Below are 18714 nucleotides of genomic sequence, written 5' to 3'. Positions count from 1 at the left end.
AAAGACCTCCAAGGAAGGAGACTCCACCGTTCTCTGAGGCACTGTTTTCCATTATCAAATACCACTTAATGTTAAGATGTTCTTCCTAATGTCAATCTCTTCCTATAGTTTGCATCCACTGCTCCATGTCTTATTCTCTGGAGCAGCAGAAAACAAGCTTGCTCCCTCCTCAATATGACCTCCCTTCAAATACTTAAGCAGAGCTATCATATCAACTCTGAACCTTCTCCAGGCTAAACATCCCCAGCTCCCTAAATCGTTCCTCATAGGGCTTTGTGGTTTCAGTTCCCCAAGCAGCTTGGGCAACCATCAGGAATTCTGGGAGCTGAAGTCCAAAACATCCGGAAGACCAAAATTTGGGAACCACTGTCCTACAGTCTTCAAAGAGTGCTGTGGCCTGTTCCTTAAAGAGGTCAGTCCCTCCATCTTATGGGGCTGACCACTAAGAGCTCATGAGAATCTAGCCTTTGGACATTTCATTCCAAGTTTGCCCTTTCTAAGTAATCAAAGTGCTAAGAATAAATGGTCATTTTGGTGGCTGTTTTGGATTTTTTAAATATATATATATTTGTAAAAAAAATGCATTTGTGATAAGTATTAAAACACCTCCCACCCCCATCAACATAACAGTCTGGTGCCTAAATGAGTTAGAAACTCTTATGGTGCACATTATCACTTCATAACAAAGAGGATGTGATGCACCTGTGAAAGAAAACAGCAAACTACCCAAGGCCCATTGGCTCTTTAAGCAATGGATGCTCATGGCTGGTTCCTTCAGCAGTTTCCCAGATGGTTCTCTGCCGTCTGGTGAGGGTAAAAAGGCCATTTTAGCATTCAGTCTCAGTGGCGGAGGCATTTTCTTTGCTAGTTTTCTGTTCTTCCGTTGCATTTCCGCAGGCCACCGTTAGACTGCTCACGCTGCTGGCGTGTCCTGGTCTATTAAGTTTGTCCTTAATGGGCTTGGCTTTTCGGGAATGGCCGTGCAAACTCTTGGAGCGTACAGATGGAAACCCACAAGTCCTGTCGGAGTTGACCAACAGCTGGTTGTCTGCATCTGTCCGTTGCGCAACGGGTGAAGAAGGATGGGAGGCACTGGGAGCCACAACTTCGCCAGCGTCGCTGTCGTCCTCGGTGTCCGTCAGCAGCTGTTTCCTCTCAGCCTGCATCTCTGCCTCATCGATGATGCCAGGATATTCAGGAGGAGGTTCATCGGCGAGCTTTTGCTGAAGCTCATACTTCCATTCGGCTGTCCACTGCTCAACCGTAGAAGGGCACACTTGACCCAGGATGGTCCTGTATTCCTGGTCCATGAGGGTCCAGTTGTTGACCCCTCCAACCATCTTCCCACCACCTTGTGCAAAGATATAGCTCCTCGATTTCATCATGGTCGCTTGACAACTGTTGAACGTTTCGGAAGGGTAGTACTTCAGGGCTCTCGGTCTGTCCAAGGGATAGGAGATGGTGGCTTCTAATTTGGTCCTCTCGAGTGCCAAATGGGCATTTGGAGACTCTGGCGCCAATCCAGATTGTACGTTTAAAACGTTATCCATTTGGTTGAGGGTTTGGGATATTGTCTCTTCACTCTTGTAGTGATCCTGCCTGTCTCCCGTACATGGTCCAGAGGTGGTCTGCGCAACATCTAAGGTGTTCTTGCTGTGATCTGTAGAGGCCAGTGCAATCGGACTTGAGATGGAGCGGAGGCTTCCTTGGCGTTCTGGAGACAAATGCAACTTTGGATCTGCTTTTCGCAAGGCCAAGGCTGGGGACATTGGGGCAGCAGGCAGGTCCTCGTAGCCTAGCTCATCGCCGTGATACCTGTACATGCTGTAGCCATCAGAACTGTTCACGCTGCTTTGCCTGAGGAGGTAAGCCGTGTCACACTCGGAGGATGCCCGGGAGCGTGTGTGAGTCAACTCGGCTTTATCAATGCCAGCCAGCTTTTCCATGGCATTTGCCATGCGGCTGGAGAGCTCTTCCAGCTGAGAAAGTCGGAGGTCAACCGTCTGAAGAGAGGCTTTCATGAAATGTTCTCTTTCATTCACTTCTTCTAATCTCATAGACATGTTTTCGACTCTATGGAATTCGAAAGGGGAGAGAAAAGATTAATTGAGCAATGTAGACCTGGACCACTTGGCCTGTTTTGTGCTGCGATGATGATGATGATGATGATGATGATGATGATGATGATGATGATATTCTGCCTTCCTCCCAAGGTGGCAATTATCAGTCTGGAACAACAACTGAGGAAAAACGCTGGTTGTTTTTTAATGGTTAGGGGTTCTAGTTCTAATTATAATTAGAACAACTGTACAATTGTACAATTTGAACAACTGTAATTAGAATATAGTAAAATGGTGCCCCTTCTATTAAATGGCAAAATCAAGATTTGCTTTTGGGAATATATACACACACACACACACACACACACACTCACTAATATTTTCAAGGTGTGGATGGTTGAATCCATGGATAAAGAATTCATAGCTATGGAGGGCCAACTCTTCCAGGTTGTTTGAGCTCATTTTCCTCAGAGAAGACAAATTTATTGGACAGTGGTGGCCACATTTATTGTAAGAAAGCTACCTTTATTCCCATATATTACTCTAGAGAAGAAGCTATTAAAGATGGTTTTTCTTGCTAACTGTAAAAGTGGGCTTCTTCTTAATGGTATGTTGCCTTATGGTTCCTTCAGTGTCTCACAAAGGCACTTCTCTTGAAGCCAGGGCTCCCTCTTCCCCACTACATTTGGGAAAACAGAAGAACAGTTTCACTAGATACCTTTCAGAAGTAACTCTGATACGTTCATCGTTCGAAGACTGTTCTTCATCCTCTTTTTCACGGAAATATTCCTCGACGCATTGTTCCTCAAATTCATATAGTTTTTTCAACTCTTCTTCATTTAGAAACAGCTCTGCAAGAAATGGAAATATGTTCACATATTTTGCTTTCTTTTCTTACTAAATTCCAGGATGCCCTGCTCCAATCCAGGAAATCCAAGCGGTGTAGATACATACGCCTATTCTTCCCATGTTATATCTGCTTTGGTACCAACTTTTCTGTTAAAGAAGCAATGGCCAGAAAATAACTGCTTTGTTAACTGAGGCATACCTCAAAATAAAATACAGTATGGCAAGGTGGAAACTATGGTTGTGTAAATCACACCACAACGAAATTAGTCTTAAGGCTTTCTTGTGAAGTATCATTGAGTACTAATGCCATAAATTCCAATGTGGAGTCCAGTGTCCAAAGCAGTTTCAGCATTTGGAAATTAGCTAAAGTCCAGCGATTCCCAAACTTGGATCCTCCCAGTGTTTTGGACTTCTGCTCTCAAGATTCCTGGACATTGGCCATAGTGACTGGGGCTTCTGGGAGCTGAAGTCCAAAAGGAGGACCAAAGTTTGGGAATCTCTGTGCTAAACCATTAACCTGACTAGAGTCACCCAAAACATTTAGCTGCCTGAAGCAAAAGACATGTTCCTCTCCAATTCTGTGTATAGATGCCAATTCAGTGTGCGATTAGTGCTCCAAAAAGCAAAAGACAAGATGAGGTCCTTTAACACAACCTGAGCAAGGACATCACAACACCTTGGAACCAGATGGTGCACCACACACATACACAACTTGTCTTCTATCACACCACGCTGCGCCCTCCTTAGCACCTGCTGCCTGTGCCAACTATGTATCTGTGCCAGGTGATAAATCCAGCCCAGATCCACATTCAGTAGAAATAATAATAATAATCTGGATTTGCAGCCCAGCGCGATGCATGTTTACTTAGAAGAAAGGTCTACTATGTTCCCAGAGTTAAATGCAAACTCCTGGCAAGTGTGTACAAAACCGTAGCTTTAGAGCCAGCTCACTTGACATGCGTTATCCATTCTGTGCCTCTCTTTTCACAGCGATTCCTAGCATCTGTGGCCTTGCCTGGTTATCTGACCCCCTTTCCCACCGTAGATTTGCTTCAGTGGAGGCTAAGCTTCACATGCTGCAGCATAAGTGGAATTCAGTGGAAATTATCATCATCATCATCATCATCATCTGGACTTGCAGCCCAATTTGATGCATGTGAACTCAGAAGAAATGTCTGTGATGTTCAAAAAGTTAAGTGCATACACTCCTTGGTGGGTATATGTATGGGATTGTAGCTTTAGGGCCAATTTCACATGACCCAAGGAACATGGGTTAGCCGTTCCCTACCTCTCTTTTCATACCCATTTCCATCACCTGTGCCCTTGCCTGCCTATCTGGTCCCATTTCTCTCCTTCTAGATCTGCCATAGTTGAGCTTGAGCTTCAAATGCAGCAGATTAAGATGATGGAACAGAGCAAGCCTCTTTAGGCTGCAGGTCAGGGATGCAATTTCTGAGTTCTCCCACACTTTCAGGATCATCCCTGCAAGTAAAAGCTAGCCTGTCAGGGGAGAGGAATGACCTTAGTCCAGCCTGCTTTTCTACTTGCAGGGAGCTCTGAGGACTGCAGGTGGACCCTTCAAGCCCTTTCTCCCAAATGATGCTCCCGCAGGCCACCCGCACAAACCCAGCTCTCCCTCCCCATTCATACTCAGCCCTCGGTCACGTTCGTCTTGTTCCCCTTCCCTTTGCTTCTTGCAGCGGCAGCAGAGGCGAATCAGGATGATGTAAAGGTGGCTGAAGATGATCATGGGCGGCGGAAGCACTGGCCTGTCATGAAAGGTCATGATGAGCTGATACCGCTGGAATTTCCAGACTTGGTTGGAGATGGACTTCACCTCGAAGAAGGTGTTGCTGCAAGGAGACACACCGCCATTGTTGTCAACAGAATCACAAAACTGGAAGAGACCCCCCTTGAAGGCCATCCAGTTCAACCCCCCACCATGCAGGAATGCACACTCCCAAAAGACAACTATGCAACCTTTGTTTGAAAACCTCCAAAGAAGGAGAATCTATCACTTCTCCAGGGCAGTGTATTCCACTGTTGGATGGCTCTTGCTGTCAGGAAGTTTTGCATAATGTTTAGGTGGAATCTTCTTTCTTATAATCTGAATTCATCATCGATTCGTGTTCTACTCTCTGGAGCAATAGAAAACAAACTCGCTCCATCTTCTACAAGACGTCCCTCCAAATATTTAACAATGGCTATCACCTCTTTGTCCATTCAAAGCTATAGCTGTGTCTATAGAATCAGAACACAGAGAGATCTTGCAGCACCTTTGAGACTCACTGAAAGAAAGAAGTTGGCAGCAGGAGCTTTCCTAGACTTCAGACTACTTCTACTTCAGTCTACTATGCATCTGAGGAAGCAGACTGAAGTCTACGAAAGCTCATGCTGGGAGATTCAACCTGTAGTTTGAGGTTCTCTGAAACTTCATGAACTACAAATCCCACCATTCTATGGAAATGAAAGTGAAATGAATGCACTCCAGTTCTGTACTGTGAAAATACAGAATTGTACCCTTTCAATGGGCTGTGCACAGTAGATTGCACCCCAGTTCTTATGGGTGAGACAGTGCAAAGGGGTTTGGCCCCAGATATTCCTTGATCCCAAGCAAAGACAAGTTAACAACAGCATGACCTACAGGTACTTCCTACAATACTGACTTTATTTTTGTCCCTTCAGAGAACTACCCTTGTGTGCCCTTTCTCTCTTTCTTCTTCATCCTTAAAATTTAGCTCTGTGACTGGTACTCATGTGACTCATTTTTTTTCAAGAAAATGCACAGCCTTTTCCAGCTATTGAGCATTTTGCGGCAGACAGCAAATAAAAGACGGCTTGTGAAAAAAAGCCTGTTTCAAAGGATGGCACCAAAACTGGGAACAGTGCCCAAGGGAATGGATGTATCTATGCCCAAGGGCTCTCCAGTTTTGGGCGCAGGCAGCTAAAAAGAAAGGTTTGATGGAGCAGTAAATATTTTTAAGGTTTTACGCCGCCTAAGGGTGGGATATAAATATCATAATCGTCATCATCATTATCATCATTTATCTCCTCTGTTTGCCTTTTGGGTGCAAACATTTGAGATGTGGTGCTGGAGAAGAGTGCTGAGGATACTGTAGGTCTCTTTTGGATAAAGGGGGGAAAGAGTGAAAGGACTTTACTGGACAAGAGAGAAACACATTTGAGGACTTTGGGAAAGAAAGACACTCACTTGAAGACAGCGATCAGCAGGTTGACCAGCAAAATGTTGGCTACCAAGAGGTAGCAAGCCATGATGGCCGGAGTCAGCCAAGCGCCGGGAATACAAGGAGGGAGCCGTTTGCCATCTTCATCGTAAAGGTTGTCCCCACAAGGAGCTGTGGACAAATTTGGATCAGTTTTACAACTGCAGGACATATAATCTCCAGGCAGAGATCCAGCATAGCATAGCGGTTTAAGACAACGACTCTGTGGATCAAGGTTCAATTCCCCGCTCGGCCATGAAATCCAAGTCACACCATCTCAGGAAAAGCATTGGCAAACCTCCTCTGAACAATATGAAGTCAAAGGTTTTCATGGCTGGCATCCACAGTTTTTTGTGGATTTTTTGGGTTATGTGGCCGTGTTCTAGAAGAGTTTATTCCAGACGTTTTGCCAGCATCTGTGGCTTTGGCATGTTCAGAGAATGCTGGCATGGAAGAGAGTGGGATATATATACTGTTGGTTGAGATGAAGCGATTTACATGCTACTTGCCATTCAACAACAGAACAATACACAGATTAACATGTAAAGCACTTCCTCTCAACCAACACTATATATACCATATATACTCAACTATAAGTCGACCTCATGTATAAGTTGAGGGCAGGTTTTGAGCCCAAAATTATGGATTTTGATAAGACCCATGGATAAGTCAAGGGTAAAATTTAGGGGCATGTAGCAAAGGATCTGAAGGATGAAGCAAAGGAAACCAATGCCAATGAATTTACAAAATTGCAGCAGGTATAACTGTTGGTGTTCACACTAAAGGTTGGATGGATGAGAGAGTAGAGGAGGGTTGCTGCTTCCAGGACAGATTACTCTCTTGCCTTTCTCCAGGGAATGGCTCCTTTTTAAAATAAGAGTTAAAGTATAATACTTACATTGACCTGTGGATAAGTCGACCCAGGATTTTGGGGTCAATTTTTAAACTAAAATTTCTAGACCGATACATGAATATATACAATACCTTACTCTCTTCCATGCCAGCATTCTCTGAAGATGAAACATCAGGAATAAACTCTTCCAGAACATGGCCACATAGCCTGAAAAACCCACAAAAACTCTTCTGAACAAATCTTTCCAAAAAAAATCTCAAAAAAAATTGGGTCGCCATAAGTCGGAAATGACTTGAAGGCATGTCACTCAGGAGATACAATGCTTGGTACACTTGGGGAATGCAGGCACAGAAGTGCCTGAAAGATGTGATGGGACCCAAGATGCATGTTTAAGTCCTCCTCACCATCCTATACCACCTAGAAATATAGGAAAATAGCTAGGCTAGTATTGTATGAGCCGGGCTTTGATATCATCAGGAAAGATCCTTCTCTCTGTACCATCACCATTGCAAGGATAGTTGATGGCAATGTAAGAGAAGGTCTTCTTTATGGACTCTGGAACTCCTTTCCCAAGGATGCCAGAATGGACCCCTCCTTGTTGTCCTTCCAATGTCAGGCTAAAACCTTTTTCTCTAGGCAGGCTTTTAAAACAGAAAGTTTGGGCTGAGGTGGGGTGCTATCTTATTTTAACTGAATGGTTTTAAAGAGCTTCTTTATCTTTTGTAACTTTTTAGGTAGCAGGACCAATGGTACCTTTGATTTTAGGTGGAGAGATCACACCCAGTGTTACTTTGGCAGGTGTTGCATCTACCAGTTTGATGTAGTTTCTAACAGTTGAGCTACACTCTGAAGAGTCAGTGTTCAATGTAAAGGGAATAGCCCACCTTCACAGACATTTAATTGATTTGTCAACTCCCCGCAGAGACTTACGATTAATTTCCATGGCATAGACTGCGCAGCATTCAGAAAGCATAGAATGAAGAGAGAAAGAAAAAATATGTTTTAAAAAAGAGAGGGAAAGTAGTTGGAGGAGAGAAGGCTGGAAACAAAAGAATAATAGGGAAAGGAAAGCTCATGGCTGACGATAGCATAGCTCTTCGGCTGCCAGGGAAAGATAAGACCCTCAAATATTATAACAGGCAAGATACATGTTTCGAAACAATGGCTCTGTCAGGATTCCAGAATGCTCTGCAATTTCCTTTTCTCTTGGTCTTTCCGAAACATTATGTACGGCAGCGTGATTTGCGACAAATCAAAAGAGAATTACAAAAGGCAGTTGGCAGATGATCATGTAAAATATTCAAGCAATTTCAATTATGTAAGGATGACGCAGGGATGGTTCTCACCACAAGCACAAAACATATAAAGGAAATGGCATGAGATGGATGGCCTGGCTATGCCTGAGAACAATGGGGTTTTTTTGGAGGGGGCAGGTATCTGGGAAGAAATAGAAAAATCCTTTCTGGAGCTGACCCTACAGACTAAAGGGTCATAAACAAGAATGGCAGGTCCTTGGAAGGGACAAGCTCTGGATTATTCCAGAACTGAAGAAGGGATGGCTGTTAATGGGGAGGTTCTCCAGGCATGGCACCCACTCCATGACCCTCCAAAAGTCAGGATTGTGCCCTGCTGCTTTTAATAAATGATGTTCTCGGGAGGATGAATTATGGCCTAAATCCAGCATGGTGCTTCTGGTGACATCCTTCTCAGAGCTCTCCTGAAAATGGCTCCAGGGAAAATTGCAGAACTCATACAAAACCAATTTTTTGGGAACGGAGATTACACTGTGCGTTCTCCTCACTTCCCCTCTTGCTTGAATGGGAGTCCAGGAATGGCTGCGGCTCTAGGCATAATATGGTTCTTATTACAATCCATGATCCGTCGTTATACCATTATTATCATGCAATTTCACATTGATAGGTATCTCTCATTAATGCAAAATTGCGTAATAATAATATTTATTTATTTATATTCTGCCTTTCCCCGCAGTAATCAAGGCGGATTATAAGACATAAGTAACAATAAAATACATATTACAATAAAATCACAATTCTAAAAACCCCTACCCCAATTGCCCTCCCGATCAAAATGACAATATCAATATAAAATAATAAGAATTTAAACTAAAAATTATTTAAAATTAAGGTAAATAGAGGTAAGTGAATTATCTTCTTGGGGTAGATGGGGGTTGCCAGCATCAGTGAAGGGGGGCTATTCTGGAAAGGATTAATAATAATGGTATAACAACGGATCAGCAACGGAGGAATGACAATTAGCCAATTTGGGGGCAAATATTTGGCTTTTGTAGGGTTTTCAATATATGCATGTGTGCATGGGCGGGTGAGAGTTGAGCCATTTTGGGGAGGGAAGGGGTGAAAAAATTGCTTGGGGAGATTTACTTATTTTTTCCTTGGTGTTTGGGGAGGCTTCAGGGTCCCTCTTTGGGGACCTCTTTGGGGATTTGCACTCTCTCCTGCCCTAAGGTGATGCCACCCTTGAGGAAGATGATACCATCCACCACAAAGACAGAAACAAGGCTATGAGAGTGACGTCGGTTCCAAATTAAAATAGGAAACGTTGATTAATTTGGATCTGATCATCTGCCTCAGAAACAGGAAACAGAATCTTACTATGGACTCTGCTCTTACGGTCTATCTGGTCAGCAAAGACCTCTCCGTAGATCATCCAGTAGGGCATGTAGAAGATGTTACGGGCCAAGCGCCAAGAGGGCTCCTCGTCCGGATGCAGGATGGCCTGTCGGGCGACTCCGAAGCTCATCAATACCACAAGCATGATCACCACGAAGTACAGCATATCGATCATCTGCAGATGATGGGAAGGGACCCAATGCAATTTGAGAATACTGTTTTTGAATATCTGATTTGCCTTTATGCAACTCAAAGGGGTGGTCATGCTCAGATCCTGAACTGGCAACCACCTGATCCCAATTAGGAAACATTTTCCTTATTAATATCTTTTGCTGTCCTGACCACATTCTGATGTTGCTTGGCCACATGTATCCTGGTTTTCATTTGTGAAATGTTCGAAGTCATCTGTCAATTTATAGTGACCCCATGGATCTCATAAGGTTTTCTTAGGCAAGGAAGACAGAGGTGGTTTTGCTAGTTCCTTCCTCTGATTATAATCTACAGCACCTGGTCTTCATTGGTGATCTCCCATCCAAGTACTAACCAAGCCTGATGCTGATTAGCTTCCAAGATCAGATGGGATCTGGTGCCTTCTAGTCACCTGTTGCCTTATGATGCCATGAATTTCCTAGCGTTTTCTTAGACAAGGAAGAGTGGTTTTGCCAGTTCCTTCCTCTGAAATATAGCCTCCAGCACCTGGGATTTATTGGTGGCCTCCCATGCAAGTACTAACCAGGGTTGATCCTGCTCAGCTTCCAAGATCAGATGGGATCTGGTGTCTTTAGAGCAGTGTTTCCCATCCTCCAGACATACTGATTGTTGGCTAAATTTCTAGGGCTTTGCGGAGTTAAAGTCCAAAATGCTGGGAGGATCAAAATTTGGCAAGCACTGCTTTAGGGTATTTAGGCCTCTTTGGAGTATTTATGCCCTGATAGGTATAGTTTTAAATGTTAGACTCTGGGGACCCGGGTTCAAATGCCCGCTTGAGCATAAAAAAGCACTGGGATCAGGATCAGAGGATGGCAAAGGCAAAGCCCTTTTGAAGAAACATGCCAGGAAAACCCTATGATAGATTCGCGTAAGGGTTGCCATAAGTTAAAAAAAAAATTGGAGGCACAGAGCAACAACAGTCTAGAAAACACACACACACACGTTATCAACAACTTGTTCTGTATTTCCATTGTGTGCTTTTGTAATGCAAACTCTAATACCTGTTCCCTATCCTGGTTTTAGCATAGAGTTACGCACCATTTTCCCAATCATCATGACGTAAGGTCCCAGGTACTTATTCACGCCAAAAATGTCCAGGACACGGATGTACCAGAAAATGATATCCACGCAGTAGATCACTCTCCCGTAACCCATGTAAGGCTGGTTTTGCAAGCGAAGGATGGCCCCAATTATGAACACGGAAATGGCAACCAGGTCGGTGATGTTCCAATATTCCTGTAGCCACACTTTTATTTTCTGACTTAATTTACCAGGCTCTGACATCAAAATCTGAAAACAAAGCAGGGAGGGAAGGGAGAGAGAAGGAGAGGAAGGAAAGTGGAAAGACGGAGTATCTGTGAGTTGCAAGCTGAATCTGCAGTGCAGAAATAATGCAGTTTGACTTCGCTATAACTTCATCATATGGAATTCTGGGATTTGTGGTTTTGTGAGATATTTAGCCTTCGTTGTCAGAGAGCTCTGAGGCCACAGCAAACTACAAATCCCAGGATATGTAGTTTGGAGCCAGGACAGGTTAAAGCAGTGCCAATTTCTGCATTATTTCTGCAGGCAGATTTGGACACAGTTTCGAACAAATAGAAGTTTGGAGGAAATTGTGGTGACTTTGGACATGAAGACTCATCAGAAATATACATCCAGCTGGTCTTGAGCTGGGATCTTTGCAAGGAAGGCAAACCAAGCTATGAGGACAGCAAAACTGGGGCATTGCCCTCCTCTATTATTTATTTATTTATTTATTTGATTTATATCCCGCCTTTCTCCACAAATGAAATTTCCATCCAGCGTTTCAGAAAGTTAAAGTTCCATTTCAGCATTTAGAAGTGAAGTTTATGCATCCAAAGAAAAGTGGCATCCAAACAAAATTTCCAAACAAATGCAAACACAGCAAATAGTAGTGTTCTAGGTGTGAACGATTTCCACAATCTATCTCTCTTTCTCTGTAGAGCTAGAAATTTGGAGACTGAAGAGAAAAATTCACTGATTGCTGCCTCCTTCCCAGAAATAAAGTGGGAATTTGCAGAAACAGAAACTTCTGCAGCTCTCACTCCATTTCTCCTATCTCCTGGTCTTAATACAGGTGGATCAGAGGACAGGATCAACATTCAAAATGACCTGAATAGACTAGAAAGCTGGGCCAAAGCTAACAAAATGAAATTCAACACGGAGAAATGTAAGGTACTGCACTTAGGGTGGAAAAATGAAATGCACAGATATAGGATAGAAGACACCTGGCTGAATGAAACTATGTGTGAAAGGGATCTAGGAGTCCAAGTAGACCACAAGTTGAACATGAGTCAACAGTGCGATGCGGCAGCTAACAAGGCCAATGCAATTTTAGGCTGCATCAATAAAAGTATAGTGTCTAGATCAAGAGAAGTAATAGTGCCACTATATTCTGCTCTGGTCAGGCCCCACCTGGAATATTGTGTCCAGTTCTGGGCACCACAATTTAAAAAAGATGTTAAGAAACTGGAGCCTTGTGTCCAAAAGAGGGCGACTAAAATGGTGAAAGGTCTGGAAACCATGCCCTATGAGGAACGACTCAGGGAACTGGGGAGGTTTAGCCTGGAGAAGAGAAGGTTAAGAGCCCTGTTTAAATATTTGAAAGGATGTCATATTGAGGAGGGAGCAAGCTTGTTTTCTGCTGCTCCAGAAAACAGGACCCAGAGAAATGGATGCAAGCTACAGGAAAAGAGATTCCACCTCAACATTAGGAAGAACTCCCTGAGAGTAAGGGCTGTTCGACAGTGGAACACACTCCTTCCTCCGAGTGTAGTGGAGTCTCCTTCCTTGGAGGTCTTTAAGCAGAGGCTAGATGGCCATCTGTCAGGGATGCTTTGATTTGGATTTCCTGCATGGCAGAATGGGGTTGGACTTGATGGCCCGTGCAGTCTCTTCCAACTCTATGATTCTATGATTCTATGATCAACTCAAAAGAGCATGATATCCACAAAAATATGAATTTGTTGCCCCGTTCCTTGTGGATGTCAGTTTTTGTGAGTCATGAGACCGCTGATAACCTATTTTTTGCAAGAAATAAACAATAAAAATATTCGTGTTTTTGTGGGTATCAGCACAACCACAGCTACGGTTCTACTTACCTCTCTCACTTTCTCTAAGGCCAGGGTCACGATGTATGAGATGACAATCCACTCTTGGAGTGATGGCCAACGGTCCATCCGGACCAGGATTATGTAGTTGAACATCATTAAGTAGCCCAAGTATGAGATCTGGGGAAAGGAAGAAGAGACGTCGCATTAGATATTCATGCGTTCATGTCATGCTCTCATTTGTAGATATGTTTCATAATGGCCATTACAAAAAGGACACTTCCAGAGCTTGGAAAAATTACTATACAGTGAGACTTTCCATGTCGGTCTTTGTTACTTCCGATTAATGACGTTTTGCACTAGTCAGTTAAAAACTGAAAATGTTGTTTTCACAGAAGAAATGGGATGTGATTGTGGCTTACTGTGTAAAACCAAAACTTCACAATGGGTGCGTTGTAGAATTCATAGATCTTTGTCCCAATGGGAAGGCTCCTTTGCTTTTTGTTTCCATCTTCTTCATCTCCCTTTCGGGAACCGGTATCAGCATTTGGGTCCTGGAAAAATAAAAAGCAAAGGAACAGTCCATTCATTGTCAGTCTGTGATGTAAATGAGTCTCATCAGGGATAAATATAAGGCACTACATCAAGGCAGGGAAAATGAAATGCACAGATTTAGGTTGGGTGACATCTAGCTTGAAAGCCATACCTGTGAAACAGATCTATGTAAATCACAAACATGGGCCAACAGTGTGATGCAGCAGCCCAAAAAGCCAACGTGATTAATTAATAAATGCATAGTGCGTTAATAAAAGTAGTAGTGCCACTCTATTCTGCTTTGGTCAGATCTCATCTGGAATACAGTTTCCAGTTCTGGGCACCACGGTTCAAGAAGGATATGGACCAACTAAAAGGCATCCAGAGGAAAAACTTTGGATGTTGGCTTATGTATGTAAACTATATTTTGTTAAATAGTATCTGCTTTGTTGCTTGTATTAAGGAGCATGTAATAAAGTTATGTGTCAACGTAGGAGACCTGCAATAAAATAAAATAAAATGCATCCAGAGAAGGGTGATCAAGATGATCAACATTCTGGAAAAGGCTTATGAGGAACGACTGAGGAAAATAGGTATGTTTATCCTGGAGAAGAGAAGGTTAAGATGTGATATGATAGCCCTGTTTAAATGCTTGAAGGGATGTCATATTGAGGAGGGAGCAAGCTTGTTTTCTGCTGCTCCAGAGACTAGGACCCGGAGCAATGGATTCTAGCTATAGGAAAAGAGATTCCACCTCAACATTAGGAAGAACTTCATATATATATATAGTCTTTATTAGAAGTCTAATCTTAAAAAAGCAAATATAAACATATACACTAAATTTACTACTATGATATGATATGATGTGATATGATATATGACAGCCCTGTTTAAATACTTGAAAGGATGTCATATTGAGGAGGGAGCAAGCTTGTTTTCTGCAGCTCCAAAGACTAGGACACAATGGAGCAATGAATACAAGCTCCAGGAAAAGAGATTCCACCTTAACATTAGGAAGAACTTTTTTCCCCTACTGTAAGAGCTATTCAAACATGGAATAGATTGCTTCAAAGGGTGCTGGATTTTCCATCACTGGAGGATTTTAAGCAGATGGGCATCATTGAGGAGTGCTTTACTTGTGCATTATGAATGGTAGAAGCTGGGCTAGGGGGCCTTTGTGGTCCCTTCCAACTTGTATGATTCTATGATTCTGTCATTCATCCACTCAAAGAAATGGCAGCATAGGTTTAACAATTATTGAACAAAGACCAGCTGTGCTCTTTGCTGCTGTTTTAACCCATTCTGGAAAGGGTCCATACTGACCGCATTGTCCTCATCCTTTTCTTTCCCAACTTCGTTCTCCTTTGACGTTTGGTAGGAGTAGTCATCGTGGGTGCGAAACTCCAGGAACAAGATGGTCGGAGGAAGCAGGATCCCCATTATAACCTGCAGAAGAAGGAGAGACAACTTGACTATGGAACATCAGGATAGCATCCAGAGACACGTCTCCTTCACTTGTATCTTTTAGTTGATAAGATTTACTGATTGTTAGTTATTACATGCTAGCTTGCATGATAAAATTCAGTAGGCAAAAATGAATAATGGTCATCCATTTAAAAAAACACACTCCAAATAGTGAAAATGTAAAACAAAATAAGAAACAACCCCAATGAAAATGATACGCAGTAGACTGTAAGGAAGCCATTCTTCATACAACTTCACATGTATGGATTTCACTGCAATTAAAATGTGGAGAAGATTAGATGTCTTTGAGAAGGAATCCATAGCAGAGGAGTGATCTTCCAGTAAGTATGAGCTAGGGAAGCGAAACAGGCCTTCCATGCTAAGGGACGGTGTATCTTTCGATTCAGGAATCTAGAGACACAGAGTGGGAGAGGTATTTTCGCTCTGGAGTCTGCTTTCATACTTTCTGAAGGTTCTTGGGTTCTTCAGAAATGGCAGCCTCCTTAGCCTGCTGCTATGAGAGCCTTCCCAATCATCCACCTTTTAACTAGTCTCCTAAAACAAAAAGGAATTGGACATGATCTGTTTTCCAAGGGAGGGTTATTCAGCAAGAGCTTGCTATCACCCAAAGGTCCTGGTTTCTCCTAGCCCTCACCATGTGGCAGTTCTTACTCATGACATGTGCTAGCTCTTACTCATGCAACAGTCAAGATCAGGGTCAAAAGTCAACAACATTGATGTGCGGTGCTAGTACAAGTGAGGTATACCCTTTGAACAAAACCAGTGGACAAGAGCATCTACAGAAGACACCATTCAGCAGTTACCTTGAGACCCGGGTTCTTCCGCATCCGCAGCCTCCCCATCCACATGTCTGTGAGTAACATCTGGCTGCAAGTGTGTGCAATGAAGTCCCGGTGCTTGGCTGCCACCGCAAGTTTCAAGCAGGTGGAATTGCTCCAGTTTTTCAGCTCATAGGTCAGGAGCTTCATGGCCACCTGCTCATCGTGTTTGTAGGACTGGTCCAGAAGCTCCACAGCCAACTGGCCAAAATCCCTGCAGAAAACAAGGGGGCAGGAAAGAATCACATCCAATGGCCAGCCAGTGGGCAACTACTTGGGACTTAGGGACCAATTCCCCACAGAATCCCACATCCCAGCATTCTCCCTATTAGTACTTTTCTTGGCAAAAGAATGCTTCTTCATGGTAGACCATCTGTTGCATCATTTCCCATCAATAAAGCTTATTTTATATCAATAAATCAGGTCGGTGTTCAACACTAAAGCCTTGGGAAGCTTGGTATTATGCTGCATTTTGCAACAGAACACAGACTAACTTGGAGTTGTTGTCCAAGTCTTGGGAGATGTCATCCACCAACTCGCTCTCCGAAGACTCGTGGGCCATGGCTTTGTAGAGTTTGCAAGCCACCAGAGCCTTGGCCATGGATTCCTCGCCCCGCTGCCAAAGGAAAAGGGCCATCTTCTGGCGCTTCATCAGCACCGCCCAAACCATGAGCTCATGGAAGGGGTACTGGAAGCGGCTGACCTCCGGATCGTCCACGTCGATGTCAATCTCCTCCTCCTTTTTCTTCTTCTTCTTCTTGCCTTTGCTTGGAGGCTCATCATCCTAGGAAGGAGGAAGGGAATTAAGTTTGCACTGAGGATACTGTTTGCTCACACTATGCAAGGCCATAAATAGTTTGGCAAAGAGAAAGAGATGCAGGAAAATGTTTAGCAAAAAGTCCATGCACTGTTGCTTAGTTGTAGACAGGAGACGAAATCAGGAAATATCAGCATGCAAAATTATGATGTGCGTAAATTATTAATACAGGCATACCCCAGCTACCAAAGCCTTTGACGGTGAGGTTCCTTTTCCCAAGACTTTTTATGCCTGCCTAGTCCACCTTCTTCCTTATCCTATGTCTAAATGGATCATTTCTAGCAGCATCAGCATTGGGAGGACGGTGCAGGAGGGCTGGAGGGACACAGACTTTCCATGTTGTGTTGCATAAGCTTGTCTGTACTATACAATGCAGCAAAGCTTGAGATAAGGGAGAATGAGGTTCTTCTCTAGCTAATCCTACCATGGTTGTGTGTGTCTCCTACAACAGGCAAGGTAATCCCTTATTGAGCATGTGTGAACAGCAAAAAGGGAAGTGCAGGGAAGCTTGCCTCCTAAGCTCCCTGCTAGATGTTAAAATAAAAAATTAGAAGCATAGCTCTATAGGTTTGGCCAACAAAATAGAAATCATAAGAAAAGTGGGAGCTGGTGAATGGAAAAGTCATCCATGGATGCATTTTGGATGCAGCCTTCAAGTGGTCTTTGGAAGGTTCAAAATGTTCTTGTATACTTATGCAATACTTTACCCAACTTGGTTGTTTCATTTCACGTTTGTATGTTGTTAGTTTTGGATAAAAGGTTCGGTGAAACATAATCAAACTGTTCATTTTTTTTGTGATGTAGGAACCAATTCCTATTCTTCCCATGCCCCTGGAACTAAATTTTCTGTTAAAGGAGGAACACATCTGCTTTGTTAACTGAAGTATACCTGTATAAGAGAGCCTTTCCATAGCAATCGCAGCAGGGATCACTCTGCAGGCAATATTTCTTTAGCAAAATGGGCTTTGTTTTCCATTTTTGCCATTTGGCTACTGTGTTTAGAACTATGGACAAAATTATTGGTGTTATTGCCCGGCGAATGAGTTGGTGAATGAATTCAAGAAGCCAGAGTAACCCCCCTGGATTGCAACCTCTGGCAAGTGCAAGTGGAATCTTTTCTTATATATAAAATAGCAAGAACATGAATGCCCACATTCATTTTATTTTTGGATACCGTGCAGAGAACAAGCGAAAGAACAGGTGAAAGGAGAAGATGAGAAAGAGAGTCCTTAGAAAGCTAAACTTTCACCTTTGAGCAGGGAATCTCTCCTCTTTACTTATGCAGGACTCACCAAAGGGATAACTATCCCATTTCCTAAAGGGACAAGGAGGGTGGAACATTACTACAGGGATACAACAAGGAAATAAGGAACTGGGAAAGGGAGGCATAAATAACAAAGCAGGGCTTTTCAAGGGTATGAAACACCATGGTTTGGGTAGATGGGTATGTAATTTCATAGGAAGAAAACCAAGTTATAACTGTTGACTAAATGAGAAGATGGAAAGTCATTTGCAAAAGGTCATTCATTCCTGTTCCATGATACAACTAACTCCTATAATCAGGCCTTACTACTAGAGTAGACCCATTGAATTAACTGAATTAATTTATTATTGACTCATCATTCAACAGGTGACTGTGTGGGTCTTCTCTAACTGGGAATATCCAACAAGATTCTGGCCACAGTGTTTAGAAATTCACCCCGTTACTCATTGCAGTGTTAGGAGAACTTGTCACATCTCTAGCTCTGGGCCTTCTAGGCTTGCTAAACCAGGAGACCTTCTGTCTTGGCAGAGTCAGAGAGTTTGTTCTGCGGCTTCCAGAAAATACAAAGAGATTTCAAAGAAGATTAAGCATTGTTGATGCTTCCTTTGTACAGCGCAAAGCTGCTTACCAGCTTTCAGAGCAACGGGCTTGGCTTTGTGTTTATGTAGTTTTATAAGTGATTTTTCTACTGTGATATAACAATGTGTGCCAATGCCTTTTTGGAGCAAGGGCTTAGATATTTCCTGTGCAGAAATGTTCCCCTTTATCCAGGTGGGAGACTTAGCAAGTTTCAGGGGGTCTCAGGTTCCAAGAAAATGGAGACGCTGTTAGGGACAAAATGAAATGAGACCGCATGGTAAAGAGAAGGGACCCAATCCAGT

General features: G+C 43.1%; 1 protein-coding gene across 1 annotated transcript in view; it reads right to left on the bottom strand.

Moving 5' to 3' along the window:
- Positions 1-488: 488 nt before the first annotated feature.
- LOC149307137 (transient receptor potential cation channel subfamily M member 1-like) overlaps positions 489-18714 on the bottom strand; it is a 54816-nt gene continuing 36590 nt past the window's right edge. The window contains exons 17-28 of the mRNA XM_089538364.1: positions 16247-16536; positions 15738-15966; positions 14773-14895; positions 13338-13469; positions 12967-13095; positions 10883-11134; positions 9617-9809; positions 7917-7937; positions 6121-6265; positions 4560-4762; positions 2779-2911; positions 489-2073 (exon numbers count right to left, since the gene is read on the bottom strand). Coding sequence (XP_089394490.1) covers positions 828-2073; positions 2779-2911; positions 4560-4762; positions 6121-6265; positions 7917-7937; positions 9617-9809; positions 10883-11134; positions 12967-13095; positions 13338-13469; positions 14773-14895; positions 15738-15966; positions 16247-16536 — 3096 coding nt within the window. The 3' untranslated portion in view covers positions 489-827. The remainder of the gene's footprint in view (positions 2074-2778; positions 2912-4559; positions 4763-6120; positions 6266-7916; positions 7938-9616; positions 9810-10882; positions 11135-12966; positions 13096-13337; positions 13470-14772; positions 14896-15737; positions 15967-16246; positions 16537-18714) is intronic.

This window comes from Sceloporus occidentalis, unplaced genomic scaffold, assembly GCF_023333645.1.
Source record: "Sceloporus occidentalis isolate IW3139 unplaced genomic scaffold, rSceOcc1.0.p SCAF_9, whole genome shotgun sequence".
Classification (NCBI taxonomy): Eukaryota; Metazoa; Chordata; class Lepidosauria; order Squamata; family Phrynosomatidae; genus Sceloporus; species Sceloporus occidentalis.
This window is presented reverse-complemented; position numbering and strand designations above follow the sequence as displayed.